Here is a 27,060-nt window from a genome sequence, read left to right on the forward strand (position 1 = left end):
TTCAGAAAAAAGATGGAAAGTTTATCTTTAGTACTGTAATTGCAAAAAATTTAGTTTGTTTGGTGTCTGTGTCCCCATTGCTTTCTACAATACACACATTACTTTTGTACACAAAATGAAAGCTATTCCCAAAAAATTCATTTCCATCCTAGAGATTTTGCATAGTGAACACACAGAAACAGGTTTAACCATTGGGTGTCAATTTCATTAGCCTTTGACTGCCTCGTTAACCCCAATTTTGTCTGTGTCCTCTGAGATCTGGACTTCCCATGACCTTGGGCTTTCCTGTGCTCTCTGGACAGTGAGCTGTGACACACCAAAGTCACAAGAGCAGTTGGGGGTGGACAGAGATTTCCAGGAACCTCATTGCACTACACACCTTGACTGCAGCTGGCACAGAGCAGCACAGGCCACTTGAAAAGTACAGAGGACTGTGTGACAAAAGCAGCAAACACTGACACCAGGGGAGGAGGGCTACTGCCACGGGCAGGGAAATTACAGGATCCACAGGGAAGCGACAGACACAGCCGTCAATGGATGAAGAAAGCCCTCAGATGTGTAGGGATGGAGCCAGAAACACACAAGCCACCACCACCTCTGAGAGCTCGGTTTCCTCATCTGTGAAAAGGGGAGAATTAAAGTACCTGCCTTGTAGTCTTTTATTGAGTGGAAAGTTCATTTACTCCTTCTCATAACAACCACTTATCGTTAATATAATTGTTATCTTCATTTGGAAGAAACTGAGGTTCAAAAAAAAAGCACTGACTTGTGCAAGCCATGCAAGGCATCAAAGTCACAACCTTGAGCCAGAAATCCTTTGTTTAGAAAATGGAGCTTTCTACCTTATTTAGGATCCTTCCTGACAATAGTCCGGAAGGAGCTGGAATGAGCTTTTGATTTGACTTACAACTGGTTTTCACTCCCATCACTTTCTAGCAACACAATTATGATAGCCTTCCACAGGAATTTACAACACAGCCTGCTGGAACTCTTAAAACTCATAATATCAAAGCATCACTCCGTAAACAGCAATAACTCAGACTTATTCTCATCATTGTCACTGATGTTATGTAGTATCCAGCTATGCATTCATTCATTCATTCAACTAGCACCAATGACACTATTGTGTGATGGAGACTGTGACGGGAAGCTAAAGAAAACGAGGCCACTGCCCCCAAGTTGGCTGGTTCAGTTGGACAGATAAGGCAAGGGGCCAGATGACTCAAGGCCAGGGCTAAGTGTGACAACTGCTATCGGGAAGGTACAAAGGGCCGAGGGGGCAGAGGAGAGTGTGAACATGGGGAAGCAAGGAAGGCTTACTGGAGAAGAAGATATAAGACCCAGAACAGACCAGAGGGACAGAATTTTGACAGAGGAACATGTGAGGAGCAGTTTGTAGGTGCAAGTGGAGGAAACAGCAGTGTGAATGTGAAGACCATTGAGTTGTCTGGTTTGACTGGAGACCAAGATTCATTGTGTGTGGCTTTCCCTATTGATGAAATAAGTGGGGACTCTAGATGCTTCCCTGCCTCCACACACATGCTCACCAGATTCCCAGGCCTTGTGCTGGACCAGCCTCCAATCTCCATGAATACACCCACCAGTACACCACAGAGCCACATGAGACAACTCATCCCTACACCCAGTCATCAGCTTCCCCTCCCCCCCACATCTGTCCCCATCCTTCTGCCCACCTGCCAAACTCCATCCCAAATGGGCAACGGGAGTAAAGGAACAAAGTCCATTGCTACAGAAGCAAAAAGTCTCCAGGGAACATGAAAGTGGCAAAGTGCTCTCAAGCCTCTGATTCCTGGTGAGAAAACAGAAATCTGAACATGGCACCTTTCCGCTGAACCCTTCAGTGGGTTTCCCACAGCTCTTGGGCCAAAGATCAAAATCCATAACAGGGTCCACCAGGCCTGGCCCTTGCCACCCTCTCCAGCCCCACACTCCCCCCACCTCTTTTCCCCACCACCAGGCCTCTGCTCTGCCAAGGAAGCTTCTAAAATACTCCTCCTGTTCCCAACACCACATCACCAAAAGCCTTCAGTTCTCAGCTCAAACACCTACTCATCCCTCTGCCCAGAGCTGGTTCCTTTGTAATGTGCTTCCATTGAGTCATGCCCCTTTCTTTCACGTCTTTATCACAACCTATAATGATACACGCATTTGTATGATTATTTGACTAATAGCTGCATCCCTCACTAGCTGGTAAGCTCCATGAGCACAGGGCTGCTTTCTGTCTTCGTTCACAATAAGCACTCCATAAATGCTTGTTGAATGTTGGATGAATGCACCTGAGGCCCGTGGTAGGCTTAACACCCCTGCATTTGTGTGCAAAATGTGCAACTTTGTAGGAGGGGACAGTTCAGAGCTTCCCTTAGATTCTCAATCTGTTTACTGAGCCTCCCTCCAACCAAAGGATGGTATAAGAGCATCTTCTCTTAATCGTTTATCCCTGGAGTTTTCCATACACTCTCATCATAGAAATACAGCCCTAGAAGGCTTCTTAGAGATCATATGAGCTTCATTTTATAAGTTAGCATCGGGGGAGGGGCTCCCTCAAAGTCACACATGAATGATTCGAAAAGATAGTCCAGCATTTGAACCCACGTTTTCAAATCCCAACCCAGTATACTTTCACTCCATCTCTCTGTGCGTATGTGTATGAGAGACAGAGAGAAAAATAAGCTCTCCATTATATCAGGGTTTTTTTCCGTGCATTCCTATTTCCTCCTGAGCCCCTTAAGGGAAGAATCAATGCCTAATGCATTTTATTTTCCTCAATTCCTAGTGTAATGCCTTGTAATGGCAAATGGATTTTATTTCTTGCATCAACTTCGACTCTGACTGATTTGTAGTAGCCGCATGGAATGCTGTGACAAGAGAGAATTTAAGGTCCTGTCTAGATTCAGTAGGAAAGAATTCTGTAATCAATGAATGCTGTCTGCAAGGGTATGGAAGGGGGAAGTAACAGTACCTATGCTCCAGAGAGGGCAATAATGAAAGTGCTTTGAATGAATGAGCAAATGAATGAATCTTAACAGTTTCCCAAATGTCCCATATGACTACTTTATCCTGAGCTTCTGAGAGGAGAATAGTAATCTCACCCATCTCAGCAGAAGTCTTCAAACTAATCAAAGGAAGCAATGCTCACAAATGCTTTCTGCATAAAAAAGCTTACAATCATCCATATTATAATAAGAACCAAGAGTTAACCGCAGACACATGTTGATGCCTGCGTGTCTCAAGGCGAGGGCATGGGTAAAGAGGGAGGAGCCACAATCAGATTGTAACATCAACCAGAGAAATGCAGACATCTGTCATTTAACCGAGAGTGCAGTGTTGATGCAGAAGACAAACTTCGAACTCTCCACCTCCGCCCAAAGAAACACATGCCGGACTGGTTGAGAGGAGGGAAGAGAGATATGGTGATTTTACCCACTCAAAATATCATCCTCTCACTTCACTACCAAAATCTGCTCCGGCCTTCAATGCCTGCTGCAGTTCCACCTCCCACAAGAAGTCTTCCTTAGCCACAGCCGTATACCTTCTATCTGGGAAGTCTTAGCTCTTAATCTTGAATCATAAACTTTACTGTGGCACTTCTTGTGTTGGGCTCTTTTCCTGATGTTTCACTTTTTTGTGTTCATATCATCATATATCTTGAAAGGGTAAATGCTCATCGTGTTTTGGAGTCCCCAAAGCTGGCTTCAAATACCAGCTTAGGCTCTTATTTGCTGCATAATATGGAGAAGTCATTTAATCTCTCTCAGTCTCAGTAGTATCACCTATAAAATGGGACAATAATCTTTCAAGATTTCTCTAAAACTTAAATAAGACAAAATATGTGAAGTATCTGGCATATAATAGGTCTTTAAAACAATCTTCGTTTACCCTACTACCAGCCCTCCATGCTTTTTATTACTATATACAGAGTAATTTTTTGAGAGCAGGAGTTACACATTTGTTATCTCCTCAACTGTTTGTTACAGAGTGAAGAATAGATATTATCAGAATGAAATAATGAAATGACAGATGCTGAAGGATGTAAATCAGGTGTAAGCAGATTGGCTTACTTACAGGCCTGGGCAAGCAACATGATTTTGTTACCCTGGCCACATGTACAATAGAGAGTGGCGAGGACTTTGGTAAATTTGAGAGTTGATGCCTTAAAGAGGGCAACACTTCTCAGCTCTAGACAATAGAAGCTGAGCAGGAACATGGGTCTAGAGTTGACTGATGTCTTAAGTTTTTTCAGAGCAGCCAGAAATCTGGATTTTTACGCCAAATTTGAAAAGCACTGTGCAGGTGAAGCAAAACAAGTCTGAGGACTGTTAGTTTGGAACTCTGAAAATGATGAGGGATGCTCAGGCAAGAGCTAAAAAGCCATCCATCTAATGCCCATGCCTAAATTCCTGTTAGAATGCCCTTAGGCTTCCTAAGTAGGGCCACAACAGAGGGAGATCCCCTGTAATTAGGCACACTACCCTCTAACTGATTGTCAGGTAGGCTGTCAGCATCTTAATGCTGTGTGATTACCTGACTCCTGGAGACATCTGTTCACTTGTGTTGGGGGATAGCCCTATGCCCTGTGTTCTCAGCCACAGCAAGCAATAGATACACATGGTCTTTCTGGATAGCAGTTCACATCCTTGTGGTAGAGCCGACCTATAAACATCCAACCCAGGCAACACTGCAGGATAAAGCAAATGGGGCTTGATAATTCAACACTTCCAGGAGCTGAGCGGGTAAAGAAAATGAGAGCAGTGGGCTGCTTGGCAAGGAGGCCATCTAGATGTGGCGCTCCCTGCTCCATCCTAGCAAATCGTAGCTACATAGATCCAGGGTCCAGTGTTGCCAGATCTTTTAAAATTTCAAAGAGAGCTAAGATATCCAAATTTTGATGCTAAATTTCATGATTTTTAAACACTGTACTGAAACTGGCCGTGGACAGCCATCTGGTGACCCCTTCCGCAATATTTGAAAAACGGCAGAGCCAGCCCTGGTGGCCTAGTGGTTAAAGTTCGGTGCTCACTGCTTTGGCAGCCTGGGTTCGCTTCTCAGTCACTGAACCATACCACCCGTCTGCCAGTTACCATGCTATGGCAGCGGCTCCCATAGAAGAACTAGAACAACTTACAACCAGGACACACTATGTACTGGGGTTTTGGGGAGGAAGAAAACAAAAGAGGAAGATTGACAACAGATGTGAGCTCAGGGAGACTCTTTCCCTGAAAACAAAAATGGCAAATGAGAAGCCCAGTATGGAGTGCCCTGGGAGATCAGAACAGGGGAAGAACTAGGGAGAGTGTCCTCTTTACCTTTGCATGTGCCATTCCCTCTATGAAACACACCGCCTCATCCCTTTCCAGCCCCCTCACCCGGTCCTCCTGGAAAGCTTCTATTTCTCGTTAAGACTCAGTTCAACCACCACCCTCTGAGAGGCCAGCCCCACCCCTCAAGACACCTCTAACCCTCCCTACAAATCGCTGCTATAACACTTACAACATTACAATTTAATTTTCTCTTTATAGGACAGTCGGCCTCACTAGGGATAAAGTCCTCCAGGTCAGGGAACGTGTCTTACTTTTGTCTGCATTTCTAGTGCTTAACACCATGCCTGGGCTTGGTTAAGGGCTCAAAGACGCTTGCTAAGGGAATGGAAGACTTTTAGATTAAAGAGTTTCTCGAGTGTGATCCCCATACTAACCACTATGGAACCCCCCGGGTCCAGCTCTTGAATATTCTGATTCAGGAAGTTTAGAGTCTGCCCTGAGTCATGCTTTAAACAAGCTCCCTGCGTGAATATTTTTGTGCGCTGAAATTTGAGGACCTCTGGGCTAAACTGTAACCCTCATGAGGAATGAGGCTTGTCTTCTTCGTTGGCCATTACGTTCCTAGCACCTGGCACAGTGCTTGGAACAAAGGAGGCATTCGGCATGTATTTGCTGAATGGATGGATGGATAAGTGAATGAAAAGGTAGGAATTAAATTGCAACAATGCTCCTCAGACCTTTAATAGAAATCCCAATCAGTATTTCATCTCTCCCTTTATTTATATTTACCACAAAGGCACCAAGATAAGATGAATAGCTAGTCAGTAACCACCATTTCTATGGACATTCTCCTCAACTCCTGCCTCAACTCCTGGCCGTGTAGGCTTGGAAGAGTGCTCAGAGGAGATTGAGTTGCTGATTCAATGACTTTATCTTTTAATGATGGACGGGAAAGCAAGAAAGATTGATTGCAAAGAAGACACCAAACTCCCATCTTTGCCAGAGGTATTAGCAGTACTCCTCTGCCATCTGCCTTGTATCTCCTACTCTGGAAACACCACTCTTCCCTTTTAATCCCCTGTTGGGAACATATCTAGCAGGAATAGCTCCTCTCTCTTCCCTTCTCCACCCTCTGGTGGAAGGATAATGAATAGCAAAATGCACAGGATAGCAAAATTACGAAATAGCAAAAATTATGAAAAAACAAAGATTTGGTTATTTTCTGGAAGTAAGACTGGGGCAGTTAATTTAAGGTAACTACTAGCCCAGATTTCAGAAAAACACATAAAATTAAATCTGACTAAAAAGTTTTTCTTGGTTTTCCATAAATGATTAATTAACGCATCCTGCCTAAAACCTCTCTGCTCCCTTAGACAATTTTTACTCAGTTGAAACTGGGACAGATGCATTTTCCCCACACCAATGGACCACAGCGAACATAGCTCCCAAAAGTTCCTAGCCTCCTATGAAAGTTAACAGAAAATCCTCCAGGCAGGCTGGGAATTACAATGCCAACGTTACTACCCAAATTGCGCAGTACCCTCACTGATCTTGGAGTTAAAGAGAAGAAACTAAAGGTCTAAGTACAAGATAACACTATTGCTTCTCAGACAAATCCCCAGAGCAGTGTCTGGACTGTAAGCTACTTGAGAGCAAGGGCCTTTTATCATCTCTGTTTTTCCAATGTCCATCTCAGTTACCAGCATTGAAGAAACATTTAAAATTCATAGAAACCTGTACCCTGGTATATGGCAGGAATCAAGTTCCAGAACTGAAATCTGTTCACTCCAGGTTCACTAACCACAAAGGATAACGTTGCCTATATCATATTTCAATCTCCCCAATAAATGGCCAACAACCCTATTAGAGATCGAGTCTTACATGTTTAAGATAACGGTACAGAAGCACCACCTTTTGCTTTAGAACATTTCCTCCTATTTTGGTCTCTTATTATCTTGTCCTGCCAGTCAACATCTTGACACTAGGAGAGCAGTTAACATCTCTTTCCACCAAGCTCTGCTGTAGACAGTTCTCAGCAGTATGAATGAATACACATGCCAGCCATTTATTCTTCTTGATTCCCTAAGCAAGTAATCCTTCTTGAGTAATGGACTCCTTTGAGAGTATGACAAAAGCTATAGAGTATGACAAAAGCTACGGAGCCTCTCCCAGGGAAATAAATTAGCATATGCATGCAAAAGATTATCCATAATCTCAGGTAGTTTTAGATATGTTGATGCGCACAACCAAATGCTCCCCTCAAAGGCCCTTTCCAAAGCCATAGCAAAAGGAATGGGAGGTTATCTGAAACCCAAACACCTACCAGTATTATTCTAGCTTTTCAGGGAGATGATTTCACAGAACTACGATTCAACAATTAAATTTCAGCTCTTTTTTAAGGGTAATGAGTAACACAGTAGACAAAATTTTCAACCTTAGCATGACCAGAATGCAGAATTGCTATTTTACTTATTCAATGGGTCACTTTTGTGCAAAATCACAGCTACAATTTGAAGCGCTGTACAAGGTTTTCGCCTTAGGTGCTTTATCAGGCCACTGCCTTACAAGACTTTGAAAACTCCTTTTTGTGTCTTGGGTAATCTCAGTATAATTGATCAGATTACGCTAAGGATCAGTGTATCTATCACAGTGCCAGGAACATGGACATTAGGGTCACAAGACCACCATTTACTTCTTAGGTGATCCTGGGAAAGTTATATAACTTGTTGCAGTCTCAGTTTCCTCGTCTCTAAAAAGAAGATAACACAGTGCTCTGCAGGTCACCTGTGAGGATTAATGAGCTAACACATAAAAAGCAATGAGTGCATTACATGGGCCATAGTAGATACTCAATAAACGATAATGAGCATTACTATAATTGTCTATAAAATACTTATCATAGTTCTTGACACACAGTAAAGTACTCAGTAAATGCAATCTGGTATAATTATAATTCTTGGCATTCATATCAACTTATCTTACAAGTGGTCTTAGGAAGAGGGAGAAGTCTGAATTCTCACTATGAGTCTCCAAAGCACATTCAGTTCAAATCATTGAGAACCCACCATGAGGGAACATGGGAAAGAGAGGAAGGAACATGGTCTCTGCCTTCAACTGTCCATAGCTCAGCAGAAGTCACCAAGTCCACAGTGGCACACAAAGCCGATGGTGCTAATTGAATCCGGTTTTGAGTCTCAAGTTCGTCTTGCCCATTCAGCTCTTACTTCCATGCCATAAATTCCTACTTGAGCTTAATCCCCGGAGGGAAAATGTCTCTAGTGATTAATTTTTATGCTTTCATCTGTCATAAAATCCCAGTCATGCAACCGCACGGGTTTCCTTTTCAGTCCTAGTCATGAGAAAAACTCAGAATCATGTTTGTTGCCCATATTTGATAACTCATTCATTTCAGACATCAGAGATTTATCTCTCCCTTCTCCTTCTTGAGGTCACTTCTGTTCTGTTTTATGCTCAAAGGCCATCCTACAAACCGTGTCTTAAGTGGTCAGTGACGTCAAGGCGTTTTGGAAATAATCAAGGCACAATTTTAAAATAATTATTGGTCATTTCCCAAAGTGGGAAGCCAGATATATAACTTCTCACAGATCCTTTTTTACCAAGCTACAGGGACATTTTCTCCTTTTAACTTGTGCACAGGAAAGGTGTAAGCATTAAACCACATTCTCCAAGTTAGAACCTTTAATCCTACGTCTCTCAGAAGTCTCCTACGTGTGAAACTCTCTCAAGTGAACGAGAAAACCTCGGCGAGGTAGGGGTGATGCAGTCAACCCAAGTACCCATCATGCTGGCATTTAAAGTTAGCTGACAGCGAAAAAGCAAATTCATTTTCTGAAGCATTGCAGGATCTAAAATACCAACTGATGGAATCACTCAAAAGGCTCTGGAATTTTTTCTTGAAGGGCTTTCTCTTATGAAGACAAATGACAACTCAAGTCATTTTTGCAACGCCACCACCTACTCACAGGTCCTCCTTTCATTGGTCGATCACAGGAAAAAATCTCAGAAATAGAAGCAATTACTTACATCTATAGGTCATCTCAAAGCTGTCGCTGATGTTCACAATATCAATCTGGGGGAGCAGCTTTGGGGGCTCTGTGAGTTGCGACAAAGCAAATCTAAAAGCGGCATGTTCCTGTGACTGCTGGTTTGGAAATAATCCCCCTAGGAGGAAAGAAAATGCAACATGGTATCTGGGCTAGAGACAGGTTTAATTCCTCAGCAGCCCACCCCAGATGGGCCCTTGTCTTCTCCCCGTGCAAACTCACTAGTTGTAGCCTTTAGTAACGGGATGATAGTTCAAACAGACTCAACTGGACACTGAGGTTTAAACTTCTACAGATAAGCTTTTACGTGACAAGGGCCTCTAACATCTATGACTCTGCGCAAACTTTTGACTGTTTGCCCCCAACTCAGCTCAGGTCAGAGGAAACAGGAGCATGGTGGCATTTCTCTTCCTCCTCCCTTAGGCAAACCACCCGGGGGGCCTCTGCTCTTGTACGCACATAAGCTCTTATTGTGTCTCATTTTTCTCCTGTCGGCCCATTTCTCACCATAGGGCCTTACAGGAAGTAGTGAATAAATGTTGTAGAGTGAAATCACCTCTGGGACCCTGTGGGCTTCTCCAGTGCTACAACCGTTTGCTTTGACACCTCTGGTCTTTGACCTGTCAAGATCTGCATGCAGTTTAACTATGCTACCACATCTAAGGTTTATTATTCATTTCCTCCGAAAACTCTTGATTTTCTGCAAAGTGTTTTGCTGCTTCTTTTGCCACTCATAATCTCAGCTACCTAGGAACGACTGGTTATATAAGGGATTGCCATTGTGTGTGTTTCCATGGGAGAACCTTGGCTTCAAAGATGTGGGGGCTTAAGACTGTCAAGTGGATACAAACATTCTACTCTAGTAAAAAGCACAACAAAGGTGCCTATCGGGGCTTCTGTTCCAAGAAACTAGAGTATACGTCTCACCCTTGTATTTCCTGTGGACACGTAGATGAATTAAAATACACGTCTGTGAATTAAAATCAGCTTTTTCCAGAGACTGAACTATAATGAATGTTTACACAGAAGTTTATCTTGGATCCAACAGGAGTCACAGTTCCGATGTAATACACTTCTAACTTCTTCTACAGTGGGGCCGTGTTTGTTTTGTACAACCAATAAAGGGATTGTAAGGCTTTTGTGAGAGATCGTACAAGTAGAATCAAGTACTACCTGATGGCGGTGATATTTTCAGCATCTGTTCTACAATTTAATGTTTCCACCTTTTCTTTGAAAACAAAAACAATGATTTTATCAGTTGAACAAGCAAGTTGGGGCTGAATAGGATGAAAAATCTGCAGAGATACATGAGCAAACATATACACAGACACAAAACACCCCCATGCATTTATAACCAAGGTGATGCACACAAATACACTTGGAAAAAGCAAATCCACATATCTCAAGACAAGCATTTCCAATCAGCAAAGTATGGGCAACATGTAGGTCCCGACATAAACGATGCTGGACATAAGAGCAGGTGATTCGCACATGTGCATATGCCTCCATTTTAAAGAGTAAAAACCAAAAACTCCTTCTTGGTTCTGATACTCCCCCATCCCCCCTAGTTGACCACACCCCAAACACTTCCCAGTCCTTTCACCCTGCAGTGAATGAAAGGGGGGATGGGGGGAGGTAGGCGGCTACAGGCTGGGCTGCAAGGGAAGTGTCTCCCAGGCAGGAAGTTTTGTTTTGTGTGTAAAAGGCACTAACACACATACACAGGCACGCTTCAGGATGTAGCTTAACAGGTGTCAGGAAACAAAGCAAGTTACTCCATGGCTGTCCCAACCTCCCGCGGAGCCAGCCTGCTAGAGAGGCCAGAAGAGACTGATACTGCAGCACATGTGTGTCCAACCAAATGCCACCTGCACCGCCTCCCCCCAGAAACACACACTCACATGAAGTACACGGACAACCAGTAATAGGAACTTTCCCTGATGGAGCGATGTCCTCATCAGGGGAGAGAAAACAGAACCAAACCAACCAAGATGCCTCCAAGCAAAGCAGCTGGCTTGATTCCGGGACACAAATAGCACTAAGATGCCAGTCACACTGAATTCCCTGAGCCCTTGTGGACACGCGCTGTTATTGGTGTTATTGTTCCAGTTTGTTTTGCTTTCACCCATTATTATGAGGAGGAGCAATGTCCGTCAGCTGCCTCGTAAATACAGAGAGGATGGGGGTCCTTTTAGAAGCATGACAGCTGGGAAGGGGAAATCGGGAACAAAAAGGCATGCAGCATGTTGAAACCTGCCTCCAAGTTGAGAGGATGGAGCCCGGTGATAGGGAAAGCTAAGAGGAGGGGAGAGGAACATATGTATGTGTGTGTTTGTGTGTGTGTAGAAGGTGGGCAGTGTCTGTGCACGGAAAATCTAAGAGGAGGGGACGATTGAAGGAATAGAGAAAAGGCAGGCTAGAAAGTTCCAGGACTGGGGGTGTGGGGACCACCAGCCCAGCATGGCAGACAGCAGCGGGAAGGCAGCTAGAGGAGCCCAGAGCAGGAGAGAGAGCTCCCTTGACTTAGAGTAGGGGGCCTTTTGGCATTATTTCAGTGGCTGCAATAAACCCAGCACCCTTCACTCCTTCTTTTAGAGGGTCTCTTTCCTCTGCCCCAGCTAAGAAATCACCCCTCTCTCAATGAAATATATATGTGCATATTTAATACATAATCACACGCATAAATACACACACCACGCATATGTATATCGATAAACGGAATCAGGCACCATGGACCACGCAACAGAGTTAACTCCTTAAACACCCACCACCTCTTTTCTTGCTACAGCCTGATTTTTTTCCTCCAAAGCAGTGATTCCTCCATTTCACATGCTCATGCCTAGAGTGTGAGTGGTGTGTGAGGACCTGTGTTTGTATGTGTATGTGTGTGTGTGTGCACACTTCCCTTCTGCCCCTCATCCGATCAAGAGAAGCCCCCTCCCTGTGCTGGCGGCCAAGTCTTCCTCCCATCACAGCTGTCAATAGATAGCCAAGCACAACAGCCCACAGTGGGGGCGGGGGGACACAGGACCCCCCCCCCCAACCCAAATAAAACCTGGCCAGATCCAGAAAGTCCCTCCCCAGGCTGCCCCTCTCACTCACCGATCTGGATATTGTTGGGAAAATTGGCACCTACTACCGCGCCTAGGAAACCGGTGCAGAAGAAGGCAAAAATGTGCTGCATATTCCTTTTTGCATTGGCGAAAAAGAAGCCCAGGTCCAATCATAGATTTGATGTTTTCCCCCCTTCCCTTTATTCCTCTCTCTGTGCTGCCTGTTCTTTTCCTCCTGCAGTTCCTTCCTTCCTCGCTTGCTTCCTTCCTTCCTTCTGCGAGGTTTGTCTGTTTCCCTTGGAATCCGAGCACTTAAACTGCAGCGTTAACACCAACTGACAGCCAGATTAACTGAGCACGGAAGAGAGAAGCCCGTCCTCATGCTAGCTGGAGCGCTCGCTCCCCCTCTCCCTCTCCTCTCCTCTCCTCTCCTCTCGCAGCCTGCCTCTCTCTCCCTCCCTTGCTCTCTCTCGCTCTCCCCCTCACACTCACACAGGCAGCAAGCTCTATGCTAATATCCATGGAGCCAGCTCAGAGTTCCACAGCTGACCTCCTCTCGCGCTCAGCCCCTGCCTCCCCATCCTCACCTTATGCTCCTTTCTGTGTGTGCCCATGGATGGGTGGGTGGGTGCGTGAGGGGGTGTGATACAGGGAGCTCCGTCCTGAAAGGGACAACCCCGCAGTCCCCTTCATCTTCCCCCGCCTTCCTCAGCTCTCTCTGCCCCCCTTGCCCAGCCCCCAGCCAGGCAGATGCTACTGGGAATGTGGGTTCAGCTGTAAGTCAGTAGGTGGCAGGGGGTCCCCATAATAGTCCTCCATCCATCCACTGCTTGATCTAGGTCACTTTTTCTAGGAGCGCACGGGCTGTGCTGGATATATCTCCTGCACTCCACTGGCCCAATTATTCCTACAACTAATTCCTGAGGGAAGACCCTAGAAATCCCTCCTAGGAGCTTTAAAGTGAAAAAAAGTCCCACCGCCCTTAATGGGAAGAATGACAGAAAGACAAACCAAAGGATCTGGAATGATTGGCAGGTGCCTTGACTTGGACCTTTGGCTGTCCCTGTCTGCCTTTATAAGCAGAATTGGTGGTCTCTTAAATCCTAGGCATTTAAAATGGGCCCCTTCCCCCTTTCCCTGCATGCCACAGGAGTCTATAGCATCAGAACCGTGTGGGTGTACAATAAAGGCTAAGGATACTTACACAGAGCAATTACATGACTCATTTTGCAGGGATTCTAGTGAGAGGATTTAGGCTTCTTCCAGTTATCTCCGGCCGCTGATCACGTCTGGTGTAAACTGGAACTCCACAGACCCTCCTGGACAGGGGCTTCTGCTGAAAGAACCTGTAGAGAGAACAGCTGTGTTTGGGGAAATAGCGTGGGTTGCAAAGTAGCAGTCACTAACAGTCAGAGAGCACTTTACAGTTTCTGAAGCAACTTCACAGCATTATCTTGTTCTCTCCTCACACCAGCCCTGTAAAGTGGCCAAGACCCTTATTTTACAGATGTAAACAACTGAGGCCCCGGGGTTTCAATCATAAAGACATAGACCTACTCAGATGGAGTCTGGACCTTCAGGAACACCTTACGAACTTGAATGCTCTGGGCATTACCAGTTGACTCACATGCCTGGACAGAACTCCCACCCAAAAGATGATAATTCAGGAAAAGGAAATCCACCTTTGCTCAGTTAGAATGAGGGAGAATAGATTTTGCTTTGCTACTTGACTAGGCCATTTTACCCCCAAACGCCTCACTTCTCTCACAAAGATTGCATAATCACACACACTCATAGGACAGCTATGAGGGCTGGATTTGTAGGAAATATCTGACTGTGTTCCATGGAGGCCCTCAGCTAGGAGCAACCTAGAGGGCAGATGCTTCATGATTTGCTATGCACTTTCACATATAGTAATTAACTCACATGATTTTTAAAGCTAATGTTTATTCATTTACCATGTGCCGGGTACCATGCTGAGCAATGCGCACACATCATTTACTCATGCAAAAACGCCTGTGGGGTAATCTAATCCCCATTTTATAGATAAAGAAACTGAGGCCTAATAATGTACCCAAGTTCCACGGCTAACAGGGAAGAGATTGGGGATTTGAAAGCAGGAAACTCTACCATCAGGCCCAAGCTCTGAACCCTTAGGCTCCAACAGCAGGAAGCACTGGGCAGGGACATTCTAGAGGGAGTGTGAGTATCCGCTTGGGAAGGTAGGAGAACAGATCAGGGAAGATCACCTCCAAGGTTCCTGCCAACATTTAGAGTCCATGATGCAATGATTCCATCTTATAATTTCATTTCTGCGTTTGCATTTTTGTCTCTTACTATTTTGAATGGTACCTGGAGATCTTTTAAGTTCTCTGAGCTTTGTGCCTGGTAATAAGAATAATTAGGCTGTCACTGAAAGCTTCACACTTTTCTGTTACCTTTAAGAGGAAGATCTCAAAACCCTTTACAAGGATTAATGAGGAAAACCTCAATGCCCACCTCTAATAAGTAAGACTTGTTTTGCTTATTTTGGGGGAAGGGGGCTTGAAGGCGTCAAACCCATGCATTTTCTACCATCATTATAAATCATATAATCAGATGGATTTTCCTAAAATACAGCTTTAATTATGTCACTGCCCTGCTCAAATATGGTCAACGGCTCCCCTTGGCCTATTAAATACATAGTTGTTCAATCATTAAACAATCATGGAGCTTACATTTTTCAAACTTGGGCATCTAGGTCAAGTTACATCTAGGTTCAACCGTTTATCCCATTTCTCTTCAAAAGTCTCTTCAGTTCAAATATTGGTAGAGAACCTAGTCTGTATCCAACAGGGAGTCAGCTGCTGGGGGATCTGGAAAGGAATCAGGCACCATCTCCTCTATACAAGCGAATGTAGTAGAAGAGGAAGGCAGATGAAGCCAGCCAACTGTTAGGCGAAGCAGACCGTGTCATGCGCTCTGATAGAGATATGCACACCACTGGGGGAGCAAAGTAGGAAACAACCAACGCGTCTGTCTGTGGGGAGCCAGCAAAGCTTCCAAAGAGCTGAGCCATGAAGGAGGAAATTACAGGCAGAAAGTGAGGGCTGAGGGAAGACATGCAAAGCAAGAGGGTGCAAGGGCTCGTGGCAGGAGAGGACACTAGTGGCTCCAGACGCCTGGAGCCTGTGGTATAGACTGGGAAGAGAGGGTAGGGGAACAGGAAAACCTAGAAGAGGCAGGGTCAGGAGTAGGAAGCCCCCACAACAATGACTTGTCTGGTCCAAAATGTCAATGGTGCTGAGACTGAAACGCTTTTCTTCAGGGGACATAGCAACTGGCACACCAGGGACTAGACATCAGCACCCCTATTGTAGCCTCCCTTTCCATTCTATTACATTGAAGAAAGGTTAGATTCATCTTCTTTCAAGACTTTTCACACTTTAAAATGGGATGCCTGACAATGGGTGTTCCTTTAAGTCCAAACGGATGAGTGTCTAATGGAGAGACTCCAGGCAGTTGACAGGCCAGAGGCAAAGTCCTCCTAATGCTGCTCCAATTGTGCCCCAGAGACGGCAGGGCATCTACTCTGAAGATCGATCACGACCCATCCTGGTTCGTATATTTAGCGTACTTTAAGTTCCATTACCATGTAGCCAAAATGGCCTGAGATTTATTTATTAGTCTTTGGTTTTACACCACAAATCAAGGAGAATGGTATTGCATAGGGATTTCAAATGCAAATGCTTCCTTGGGCCAAGCAGGGAAATGAATGCAGTGAGCCGGGCTGGGGAGAGGGCAGTGAGGACAAAGAGAGCTAGAGGGTATACACCCTGTCACAAAGTGGTTGCGAGCCCTCGATGGCAGCTGATTGTTGTCATAAGGAAATGTAGGCCCCATGTGGCCATATCTTCTAATTTTTTTCAAAAAAAAAAAGCAGAAATATGGATTTTGTGTTTTTTAAAATATTAAGTGTACCTTCTCTGCAAGGGCCAAGAAAAACATAGCAGAGAGGAGCGTCTCTGGGCTTGATCTGGCCCCCAGGCCAGATAGCTCCAGTTCTGGTTCAGTGGAAGGCAAGAGACAGGGTCCAACCACCCATCCCAACATCAATTTGAGGGACAACTCCATTTCATCTCAGGGCCTCTGTTTCCTCATCTGTAAAATGATGAGACTAGATTAGGTGATGGCTGTAGACTATTCTGGCTCTGACACGCTGTACAGTCCATGCTGTAGGACCTCAGAGACCTGGGTGAGGAAGAAAGAGGACAAGGGATCAGATCTGGGAAGACCTGTGCTCCCCGCTTCCTCACCCACGGCAGTGGCATTAACCGGTTCCTTTCCTTCCCTGGGCTCCCATCTCCCTCTGGAAAATGTGGGGCCTGTACCAAGGTCTCTTCTGGTTTGAACATTTTAGGCTTCCAGTGTGAAACAATTGGGGAGGAACGGGGAGCCATCAAAGTTGTGATCTGACAAGAGATGGCTGACAGCTAACAAATTGGCAAAAACGCAATCAGAGAGAGGGTGCTTTGGTGGCTTTAGAAAGGCCCCATTTTAAAGGATGTAAAAAATAATAATAATAATGATAATATTTTTCATCTTTTTAGCACGATTCCTACAGAAGGTTCCCAAAATACTCCACAGACTGTGTGTGGTGAGAACACCACCCCAAAGAATGTAATTACCCACCCTGGAGTTCTGCCAGGTTTAACAGCATTTTCTGTCTTTTTCTTTCCTTCTTTCAGTCTTCCCTCCTCTTCTCACACAAATGACAGCATTTTCATAAGCCCTCAGCATTACTAGGTAATTAGGGAGCACTGTAAGTTCTGGAAAACACCCTGGGGCAGGATCAATGCCTGAAAAAAAAAGGTCTATTCCGGGGGAAGCTCCTACGCAGCCCCATCATTACTGGAAGAAATTGGAGGCACTGAATATTCCTCCAAACCAGGGGTGCCTTCAGAAAGGCCGCCTGGGCAATGCTCACAAGAGTGGGTGTCCACAGCGCAGCACTTTCCACGACTCTCCCTAGAGGCCCTGCAGATCAACCAGCCCTGCTCTACAGACAAGGGAGCCAGACTCAGCGCCATCCCCACCCAGTGTGTGAGATTTGCGAGGAACCATGTAACCCTCTTGCCTGAGCTTCTTATCTGTGAAGTGGGGATAATGAGAGGGCCTACTTAAGTGGGGCTGGCATGGAGGTTAATGAAATGCTCTATGTGAAGGGCCTGACAAGGCTTCAAGTGCACAGTGAGGACTCTGCTGGCCATCGTTGTACGGAGGTGTGGAATGTCATTCTTCTTGCCTTGTGGTTGGAGTCCAGATTCATCCTGGCATTGGAGGCCTTCCATGTGGTTCCAATCCTCTTCTGAAATCTCCTGTAGTTCAGTTTGCCAATCGTCTGTTAAGCCCACACTCTCAAAACATTTGTCCATCAGGAATATACACACTCGTGATTCTATCGCCCCCCAACCTGCTCCTCCCCTCATTCCTCCCATCTTCCTAAATGACACCTTCATTAACCCAGACATCAAGCTGAGGACTCCACATCCAACCATCAGCAAATTCTATGAACCCTACTTTGAAAATACAGCCAGAATCCCACCACTTCTCACCACCTCTCCACTCCAGGTCATTCATTCCACCTTCGTCTCTCATTTGCCCCATGGCAATCTTTACCAACTCTGTATTCCCACCCCCTCTCTGCCTCCCCCACCCTCAAACACCAGGGCAACGTGATTTGTTCTCTGTACAGCAGCCACAGTGAAACTTAAAAGTGAAAGTCAGATTTTGTCGCTCCCCAGCTCTAGAATATCCAGGAACTTCACATCATCCTTACAAAAAAATCTAAAACCTGGCCCCTGGCTGCCTCCTTAGGCCCATTTCCTGTGCACCTCTTCACTTGTTCTCACTACTCCGGTCACATCAGCCTTCCTGCTGTTCTTTGGATATGCTAAACCCCAGCTTGTCTCAGGACCTTTGTACTTGCTCTTCTTCTTTTTTTTTTCCCCAAGTAATTTTATTGGGATTATAATGGTTTATAACATCGTGTAATTTCGGTGGTACATTATTGTTTACCAGTTCCTGAATACACTTCATGGTGCTCACCCCTAGTAGTCCAATTTTTACTCATCACCATACATATTCGCCCCTTTATCCCTTTCGTCCCCCCCACCCCCACCCCCGTCCCCTCTGGTAACCACTAATCTGTTCTCTTTATTCATGTATTTGTTGTCTTCCACATATGAATGAAATCGTACAGTAGTTGTCTTTCTCTGTCTGACTTATTTTACTTAACATTATACCCTCAAGGTCCATCCATGTTGTGGCAAATGGGATGACTTTGTCTTTTTTTTCTGGCTGAGCAGTATTCCATTGCATATATATACCACATTTTCTTTATCCATTCTTCTGTAGATGGGTACTTGGTTTGCTTCCACATCTCGACTATTGTGAATAATAATGCTGCAATGAACATAGGGGTGCCTAAATCTCTTTGGATCATTGATTTCCAGTTCTTTGGATAAATACCCAGTAGTTGGATAGCTGGATTGTATGGTATTTCTATTTTTAATTTTTTGAGATATCTCCGTACTGTTTTCCATAGTGACTGCATCAGTTTTCATTCCCACAGCAGTTTATGAATGTTCCCTTTTCTCGACACCTTCTCCAACATTTGTTGTTTTTTGTCTTAGTAATTATAGCCATTCTGACTGGTGTAAGGTGGAATCTCATTGTAGTTTTGATTTGCATTTCCCTAATAATTAATGATGTTGAGCATCGTTTCATGTGTATGTCTTCCTCGGAAAAATGTCTGTTCATATCCTCTGCTCATTTTTTAATCAGGTTTTTGTTGTTGTTGTTGTTGTTGTTGAGTTGGGTGAGATCAACCCCTTGTCTGATAAATGATTTGCAAATATTTTCTCCCATTTGGTGGATTGCCTTTCCTTTTTGTTCATGGTTTCCTTTGCTTTGCAGAAGATTTTTAGTCTGATGTAGTCCCATTTGTTAACTTTTTCTTTTGTTTTCCTTACCCGAGTAGACATGGTATCTGAAAAGATGTGACTAAGACCATTGTCAAAGAGTGTACACTGAAAACGTTAAGACATTATTGAAAGAAATTGAAGAAGACATAAAGAAGTGGAAAGATATTCCATTTTCATGGGTCAGAAGAATAAACATAGTTAAAATGTCCATACTACCTAAAACATTGACAGATTCAATGCAGTCCCAATCAAAATCCCAATGACATTCTTCACAGAAATAGAACAAAGAACCCAAAAATTTATATGGAACAACACAAGACCCCAAATAGCCAAAGCGATTCTGAGAAAAAAAGGACAAAGCTGGAGGCATCATAATCCCTGACTTCAAAACATACTACAAAGCTATAGTAATCAAAATAGCATGGTACTGGCTCAAAAACAGACAAACAGATCAATAGATCAGAATTTAAAGCCCAGAAATAAAACCACACATCTATGGACAGTTAATCTTTAACAAAGGAGCCAAGAACATACAATGGAGAAAGGAAAGTCCCTTCAATAAATGGTGTTGGGAAAACTGGACAGCCACAGGCAAAAGAATGAAAGTAGACCATTATCTTGCACCATACACAAAAATGGATTAAAGATTTGAAGGTAAGATCTGAAACTGTATAACTCCTAGAAGAAATTATAGGCAGTACACTCTTTGTACTTACTCTTCTTAATGCCTGGAAAGCTCCTCCTTCAGAAATCCACAATGCTTCCTCTCTCACTTCATTCAGGCTTCTGTCCAAAAGTCTCCTATTACTTTATCTGAAATAGCATCCTGCCCCCTGCCAAGATTCTTATTTCCCTTACTCTGTTTTATTTTTCTTTGCAGCATTCATCACTACCTAAATATGTTATGTTTTTATTTGTTTATCATTTTTATTTATTTATTTTTATTGAAGTATAGTTGACATACAATATTACAGTGGTTTCAGGTGTATAACATAGTGATCTGACATTTACGTTCATTAAAAAATGATCACCACTGACAAATCTAGTAAGCATCTGTCACCATACAAAGTTATTACAATATTATTGACTATATTCCCTATGCTGTACCTTGCATCCCCACAACTTATTTATTTTATAACTGGAAGGTTGTACCTCTTAATCCCCCTCAACTATTTCGCTCATACCCCCACTCCTCTCCCCTCTGGTGACCACCAATTTGTTCTATGCATCTATGAGTTTTTTTCTGTTGTGTTTTGTTTCTTTGTTTGTTTTGTTTTTCACATTCCACATGCAAGTGAAATCATATGATATTTGTCTTTCTCTAACTTATTTCACTTAGCGTATTACCCTCTAGGCCCATCTATGTTGTTACAAATGGCAAGATTTTATTCCTTTTTATGGCTGGGTAATATTCCACTGTGTGTGTGTGTGTGTGTGTGTGTGTGTATGTATATATATATATATAGAGAGAGAGAGAGAGAGAGAGAGAGAGACATACATATTTTATTTATCCATTCATTTGTTGATGGACATTTAGGTTACTTCCATATCTTGGCTATTGTAAGTAATGCTGCAATGAACACGAGGGTACATATATCTCTTGGAATTAGTGTTTTTGTTGGATAAATACCCAGAAGTGGACTTGCTGGATGGGATGGTATTTGTCTATCATTTAGCTCATTACTGGAGTGTCTCTTATTCACTCTGGTGCTTAGGAGAGTGTCTAACACAAAGTAAGTTCTCCACAAATATTTGTTGAAAGAATGAATGGGTAGTCCTTATCCTCCCCTGAAATATCCTTCCTTTTCTTTGACACATTCTGATTTTTTTAAGACCCAACTCATTTTCTATCCTCTCCACAATGCCCCCCCCCACACACACACACCCATTTTGGCCTCCCTGAGTGTCTGTGTTACTTAGAACTTACTGCTTTTAATAAATATTTAACCTAGCCCCTCCTGCTTAATTTTCAGCCCGTTATGGGGCAAGAACTGTGCTTATAATATAATGAGAGCTAATTTAGTTTTTGAGTACTTACCATGTGCCGGGCACAGTGCCAGGCTATACACCTGCTTTATGACATATGATGTTCACCGCAACCCTATCAAGTAGGACCCCTTGTTATTCTGTTTACAGGTGGGGAAGGGAAGAGTCAGGAGTTAAGTTACTTGCCCAATTTATACAGCTATTTAGAGAAAGGGCAGGGAATTCAACCTACATCTGCCTGGTTCCCAAGGCTGGTTCTCCTAACCACCATCCTACACTGTCACAAGGCCCATGCTCATCAATTTGGCCAATTTGCATTGGGCAGGTCCTTGATAATGTGCACCATACTTCCATAAAGGTGAAGGGCTTTGCCCCAGGACACATGGCTAAGGGATGACCTAGTCCAGTGGGTCCTCATAACCCAAACTCCATGCTGGGGTAGCTCAGCCATAGAACTATCAGGAAGGGCCTTTAAGAAGCCGTTCAGAAAGCATGTGCAAGATCGGAGTTTGCTTCAAAAACCAAATGTGTCTTGAGAAAGAAGACAAATTGATGTTTCTCTCCCCACATCTGGTAGCCTTCTTTGAGACCAAATGGCAATTGTTGTCCTTATTGTAGTTCCACTCATGGACAAAGGGAAATTTCAATCAATTTTCAGGAGACTCAAAATGTGAATGATTCTAATTGACTTTCATACCCCTAGTATTAAATTTTGCTGCTTGTCTAACCTCTAGCCTCTCTTTTATCACTCTAAGAGAGACAAAATCATGCAGAAGCAAAAAAAATAAAGGCTTGGAATGGGGCATCTCTTGTGTAGAAGAGAAGCAGGTAGAATGTTAGAGTTGTAAGGAAATTTTGAGATCATGGCATCTAACTCCTTCATTTTAGAAATAAAATTGGATCTCAGAAACATTAAGTCATTTTCCCTGGGTCATCCAACCCAATAGTGGCAGATCAGGAACTTGAAACCCAAGCTCGAATGCGTGATGAGTATTGTTTGTGTCCTGTCACAATAAGACCTGACACAGGCTCATCTAAAGGAGTTCAAGTAATGGCTGTAAAAACCACAGCCCATAGAAATATAAGAGAAGGGGCCTAAGTTAGATTCATTTTCTAGAAGAGGCAGATGGAGTCCCCGGAGAGTGTGATCTGCCCACCAGCCCATTGCTCATGCAGTAATTTTTCTGCTAAAGACTTCTGAAATGATATTTCAGCATAATGGGCAAGGAAGTTCAGATAGCCAGGCTGCGGGTTACCTGCCAGTTGGGTGGTGGAGAGAATCTTAAATGGGAATAAACACAGGCAGGAGCTTCTATGAACTTCCCCAGTGTCCTTAACAGAGATCCCCTTAACTCTCCCCCGCTCTACTCCTCACCTTTTATTTATCTGTTCCCTTCTCGTTTATCCCCTTTATGGACTCTTCAGATAACTCCCTGAACTCCCCATTCCTGCTTCCCATCCTCCTTCCATCCTATATTATTGTTATTGTTAGTGATCCCAGTCAATACCTGCCTGCTCTGAGTTGGTCACCTTGCTTCACCATAATTTCTGTTCTCTGAGCCAAATGGAAATAACATCTAGGCTCTTGTAGAATAGAACAGAGGGTGGGTATGTCAGGAGGGAATCTGCCTCCTCAGAGAAATCCCCGATAGTAACATAATAATATCATTAACAGTGGCTACCACTTGCTGTCATACACAGGCCACTGTGCTAAGTACTTTACACACATCACCCTACTCAATTCTTATAAGAATACTATCACATGGTGGTAAGCCCCCTTTTACAGGTGAGGCGCCTTGGTCTGTTAGCCTTGAAACCCTTTGCCATTTGCCACTCAGCTCCCTGTGCCAGGGAACTCTCTGCTAGGAGCTTTACATGCTATCTTATTCTCCCAGCAAACCCTGTGGAAAAAGTATTACCAGCTCTCCTTTATTTAACATGTGATGAGACTAACACAGGAAGCTAAAGCACTAACCTAAGTCCACACAACTAGTAAGTGGTAGAACCAGGTCTTAAGCCAGATCATTTCCCCCTACCTAACACTGCCAGTTCCTGCTTCCCATGATGCTCTTCACTCTGAGGGGTCAGCAATCTCCCCACTCCACCTTCCCCCACCCTTGGAATCAGGCAACAGGCCATGATTCCTGCCTCTAACTCTTAAGATGAGGCCCTTGGGCAGGGCCAGTGATGCCATTAACTTCACGGACTGTATATCATATTTAGAATGATATGGTTTTGAAAGGAAACAAAATCTGATTCTACAATATTGCTTTCTATTATTTTTATAGCAAAAGTATAGCATTTCAACTATAGTAATGTCAATCTGGCTTTGGTGGGCTCACCTGGGAAACTAATCACTATTCAATTACAACATTTTCTATGGAAAAACTAACCATTATTTGTTTATAACACTTTCTACCTGAATGTCAGAAAGCACACTCCCCGAACTCAAACCAACAGAGAGACTTCACATCATTGGCAAACTGTTTAAGGCCTAAGACTTCTTTCAATGGGAGGGATCTCTAGAGTCCCCTTCTTGACACTGGAAGGGACAACAGCTGGTGAGAGCAATGTGGTACTGGCCTCCGACTCCAGAGGGATGGAATAGGCAAGAAAGTACTTCACCAGGCTAAATGGCATCTGGAAACATCAGCAATGACTGTCCTCACTCAGTGCTAAGCACAGGCTTTGCTCTGGAAGTTAAATGGGAGGATGTATGTCTCCAACCTCAACTCTCTGGGGTCAGACCAACATGCACCATGATTGTTTGACCCCTGCAGCTGTACCAGTTAGTCTGCCCAGCCAGGAGAGATTCTCGTGGCCAGAGGGACTCCCAGAATGGATGGGCCCCAGCACTGCCTGTCGTCATCATGTGATGGCCCTGAATAGGAATAGTTCCGAGTTATCAGGATGCCCTAATAAATGGGAGAAGTGAGAAAGGAGAGCAGAAGCAGAGCTGAGGAGGCAGAGTCTGAAGCACAGCTCCAGAGATTTCATACTCCCTCTGATATGGATATGCACAACTACCCTGGGTTCCTGCAGTAGCTTGTGGCAGAACAGGCATCTTGAGGGGCAGAGGCAGTTATGATCTATGGCCTATGGAATAGGTTCTCCTGGATGTCAGACAACCAGGCCTTTGCCTCAACAGTTGCTACAGTGTCGCTGAGGGAACATTCTACCTTCACCATTGTGTTCTCTCTCCCACGCGCTTGCTGAGTGGTGACTATTTGTGTATCGATGATGGCTGAGCAGGGCTCTGTGACCCAAGGCTGGAAAGCTTTGGGGGAAAAGAGGGGCATAGAACACTGGTTGACTTTCTCTACAAACCCTGTCACTCTAAAATGTTGGGGGGTCCTTCTGCCACAGAGCACTCCCTCATCCTGGAGGGCCCCCAGCTCCTGAATCCGCAATAGAAACAGCCTCCTTTGCACCCTCTAAAGCTGACCAGCCCCTCCTGCTTTGCCATCCCCACACTGGCCTCCCAAGTGCCTCTTCTCTGACTTGGCTTCAGCCTCTCAAAGCTCTGATGCCATCTCTCCCAGGGGAAGTCCAAGTGGCAGCTGGCCAGTTGCAGAGGGCTAGGACCTCACCACAGTTAGCAGAATGACTTGGCCCAGGATTGGAGCCCTGAAAGTGAGAACCTCGAGAGGCTGGCAGGGAAGCACAGTCACTGGCTCTCCAGTGCTGTAGGATCCCATGCACTGAGCAGCCAGAGCAAGAGAGAAGAGCTTCTCCCATTCTGACCTCATGGACAATGATAACAAGGAGAATAAGGCAGGCAGATGGCTCAAGAGGGATCTCCACCTCTGGGCTCATGGGGGCAGGGCCAGGATATCAGAGACTTGAAATCTTTCCTCTTCAAAATGCCACCAGAAGGGCTCAGCCACCAGTGGGAGGGCATTCCTATTCCAGTTCCCACATGCTGCACTTGGATGTCCACCAAAAAGTGAGGAGAAGCAGCAGGCAAAGGCCAAAGCTGCCACCTGGGCAAAGCGTTCTAGAATGTCTGCTGGGTGTCAGGAGCAGGGGATGGCAGCTCCCGTCCTTGAGCCCTTCTGGCCCACTGGGGGATGGGCCATTTGTGGTGGGGTCACTAACCAGAGAGACCAAGCAGCCTTGAGTCTTTCTCACTCAGGACCCTCAGGGGGACCACTCCAGCTCTTCCCCCAAGTCCAGCTTCTTTGTGCTGTCTTCAGAGCTGCCACCCTTCCCTGGTATCTTCAGGCTCTTCTCAATAGGAAAACCACTCTCCACAGTGGTTGCCTGCCTCCTTTAGGTGCTGAATCTACTCTACTGAAAACTATATTGCTGGGATGCTGGAAGGGCTTCATAAGGTACCATTCTGGAAAAAGACAGAGAATTCAGGAAGAGGGGTGGGACTGAGAACTGAGTGAGAGTTTTCATTGGCAGCAGGACCTGCCTATCATGTGTGCTTTAAAGCTGAGAACCAGAGGCAATCTCTGGACAAGAAGCCAGAACTGGAAAGAGAGCGTACAACGGGGGCAGGAACTTTGAAGTAAGAAATGGAGAAAGGCCAAAGAAAGAATGAGGAGGGGCCTTGTAACTTCTACTGGGGTGTCAAGGACCCCTTGACCACTATAGAGATGGCCCAGATGTAGCCTAAAACAGTTGGTGTCAAAGACAAGCTTGCCAAAAGGTAAACCATGTGCTTATTAACTATCCACCCAACTAAGATTTAGAACTGAGCTCTGGAATCAGAATGCCTGGGTTTGCAGCCTGTCTCCAAGGCTTCTTAGGGTGCTACCTTGGGCAAGATACTTTAGCTCCCTAAGCCTCCCTTTTTCTGTCCATAAAATGAGGATAATAATACCGCGAGGAGTGTTGTGAGGATTAAATGAGAAGCTGCATGTATAGTGCTTGGCATAACGCCTCATAGGCAGTTGACCTTTCATACATGTTCATAGTTAGCTACGATTTATTGGCATCCTATTTGGGCCAGCATTGAGCTAGATACTTGGGATGAAAAAGGCAGTTTCTAGCCTGTTTTCTCTACTGAGAAAAATAAAACAAGAAATTAGGGAGGAGATGAAGATGTCTTTGCAGCCTCAGTCCCTGATAGATACATTCCAATGAGGGGACAGGAAGGTCCAAGGTCAGGGCAGGAAGACAATATGAAGCTTCAAAGAGGAATTTTTGGAGTCTTATAGAGAAGATCCTTTCACCCAAAGCATGAGGGCAGTAGAGGGACTAGACTTTCAAGGCTACATGATGGCACCCTTGACAGTACTGTTAACCAAAACCTCTGGAGCTGAGCATTGAAATGGATCTGTGTCACTCTTAACCCTATAGGAATGGGAAGACGTGAAGAACTGGTTCGGAATGCTCTAACCTGTAGTGGATTTGCCCATCCAGGCCAAGACCCTTTTTACTTTAGGCTGAAGAAGCTGATCTCAGGAAAGCACTTCATAAGAGAGAGTATGATGTAAGGGGTAAGATCTCAGGCTGTAGACCCCAAGTCCTCATATTTGAATCCCAGCTCTTCTCATTACTCACTGAGGGACCTTGGGAAAATCACTTAATTTCTTAGGGCTGTAGTTTTTTTTTGGTCTGGAAAGTGGCGATGATAATACAGGCATCAGAAATTTGTTTTGAGATTAGCAACTGTAACAGAGTGTCTGGCACATAGTAAATTCTCAAATGGTAGCTATTATTATCAGTGCCTCCAACCCTCATAGCCTCGTCCTTCTCACAG

At 44.5% G+C, this 27,060-nt stretch overlaps 1 protein-coding gene across 14 annotated transcripts in view; it reads right to left on the bottom strand.

Annotated features, from left to right (window-relative positions):
• GRIA1 (glutamate ionotropic receptor AMPA type subunit 1) overlaps positions 1-13,465 on the bottom strand; it is a 289,089-nt gene extending 275,624 nt beyond the window's left edge. For 6 of the 14 annotated variants that reach the window (XM_070569165.1, XM_008518180.2, XM_070569171.1 and 3 more), the window contains exons 1-2: positions 12,446-12,950; positions 9,324-9,461 (exon numbers count right to left, since the gene is read on the bottom strand). In XM_070569165.1, the coding sequence (XP_070425266.1) occupies positions 9,324-9,461; positions 12,446-12,527 (220 nt within the window). In that variant the 5' untranslated portion in view covers positions 12,528-12,950. Of the gene's footprint in view, positions 1-9,323; positions 9,462-12,445 lie in introns of all 14 variants that reach the window. The other 8 variants (XM_070569172.1, XM_008518177.2, XM_070569170.1 and 5 more) reach the window with 5 other exon arrangements.
• Between the last annotated feature and the right edge of the window lie 13,595 nt (positions 13,466-27,060).

The sequence above is a fragment of the Equus przewalskii genome, chromosome 13 (genome assembly GCF_037783145.1).
Source record: "Equus przewalskii isolate Varuska chromosome 13, EquPr2, whole genome shotgun sequence".
Lineage (NCBI taxonomy): Eukaryota > Metazoa > Chordata > Mammalia > Perissodactyla > Equidae > Equus > Equus przewalskii.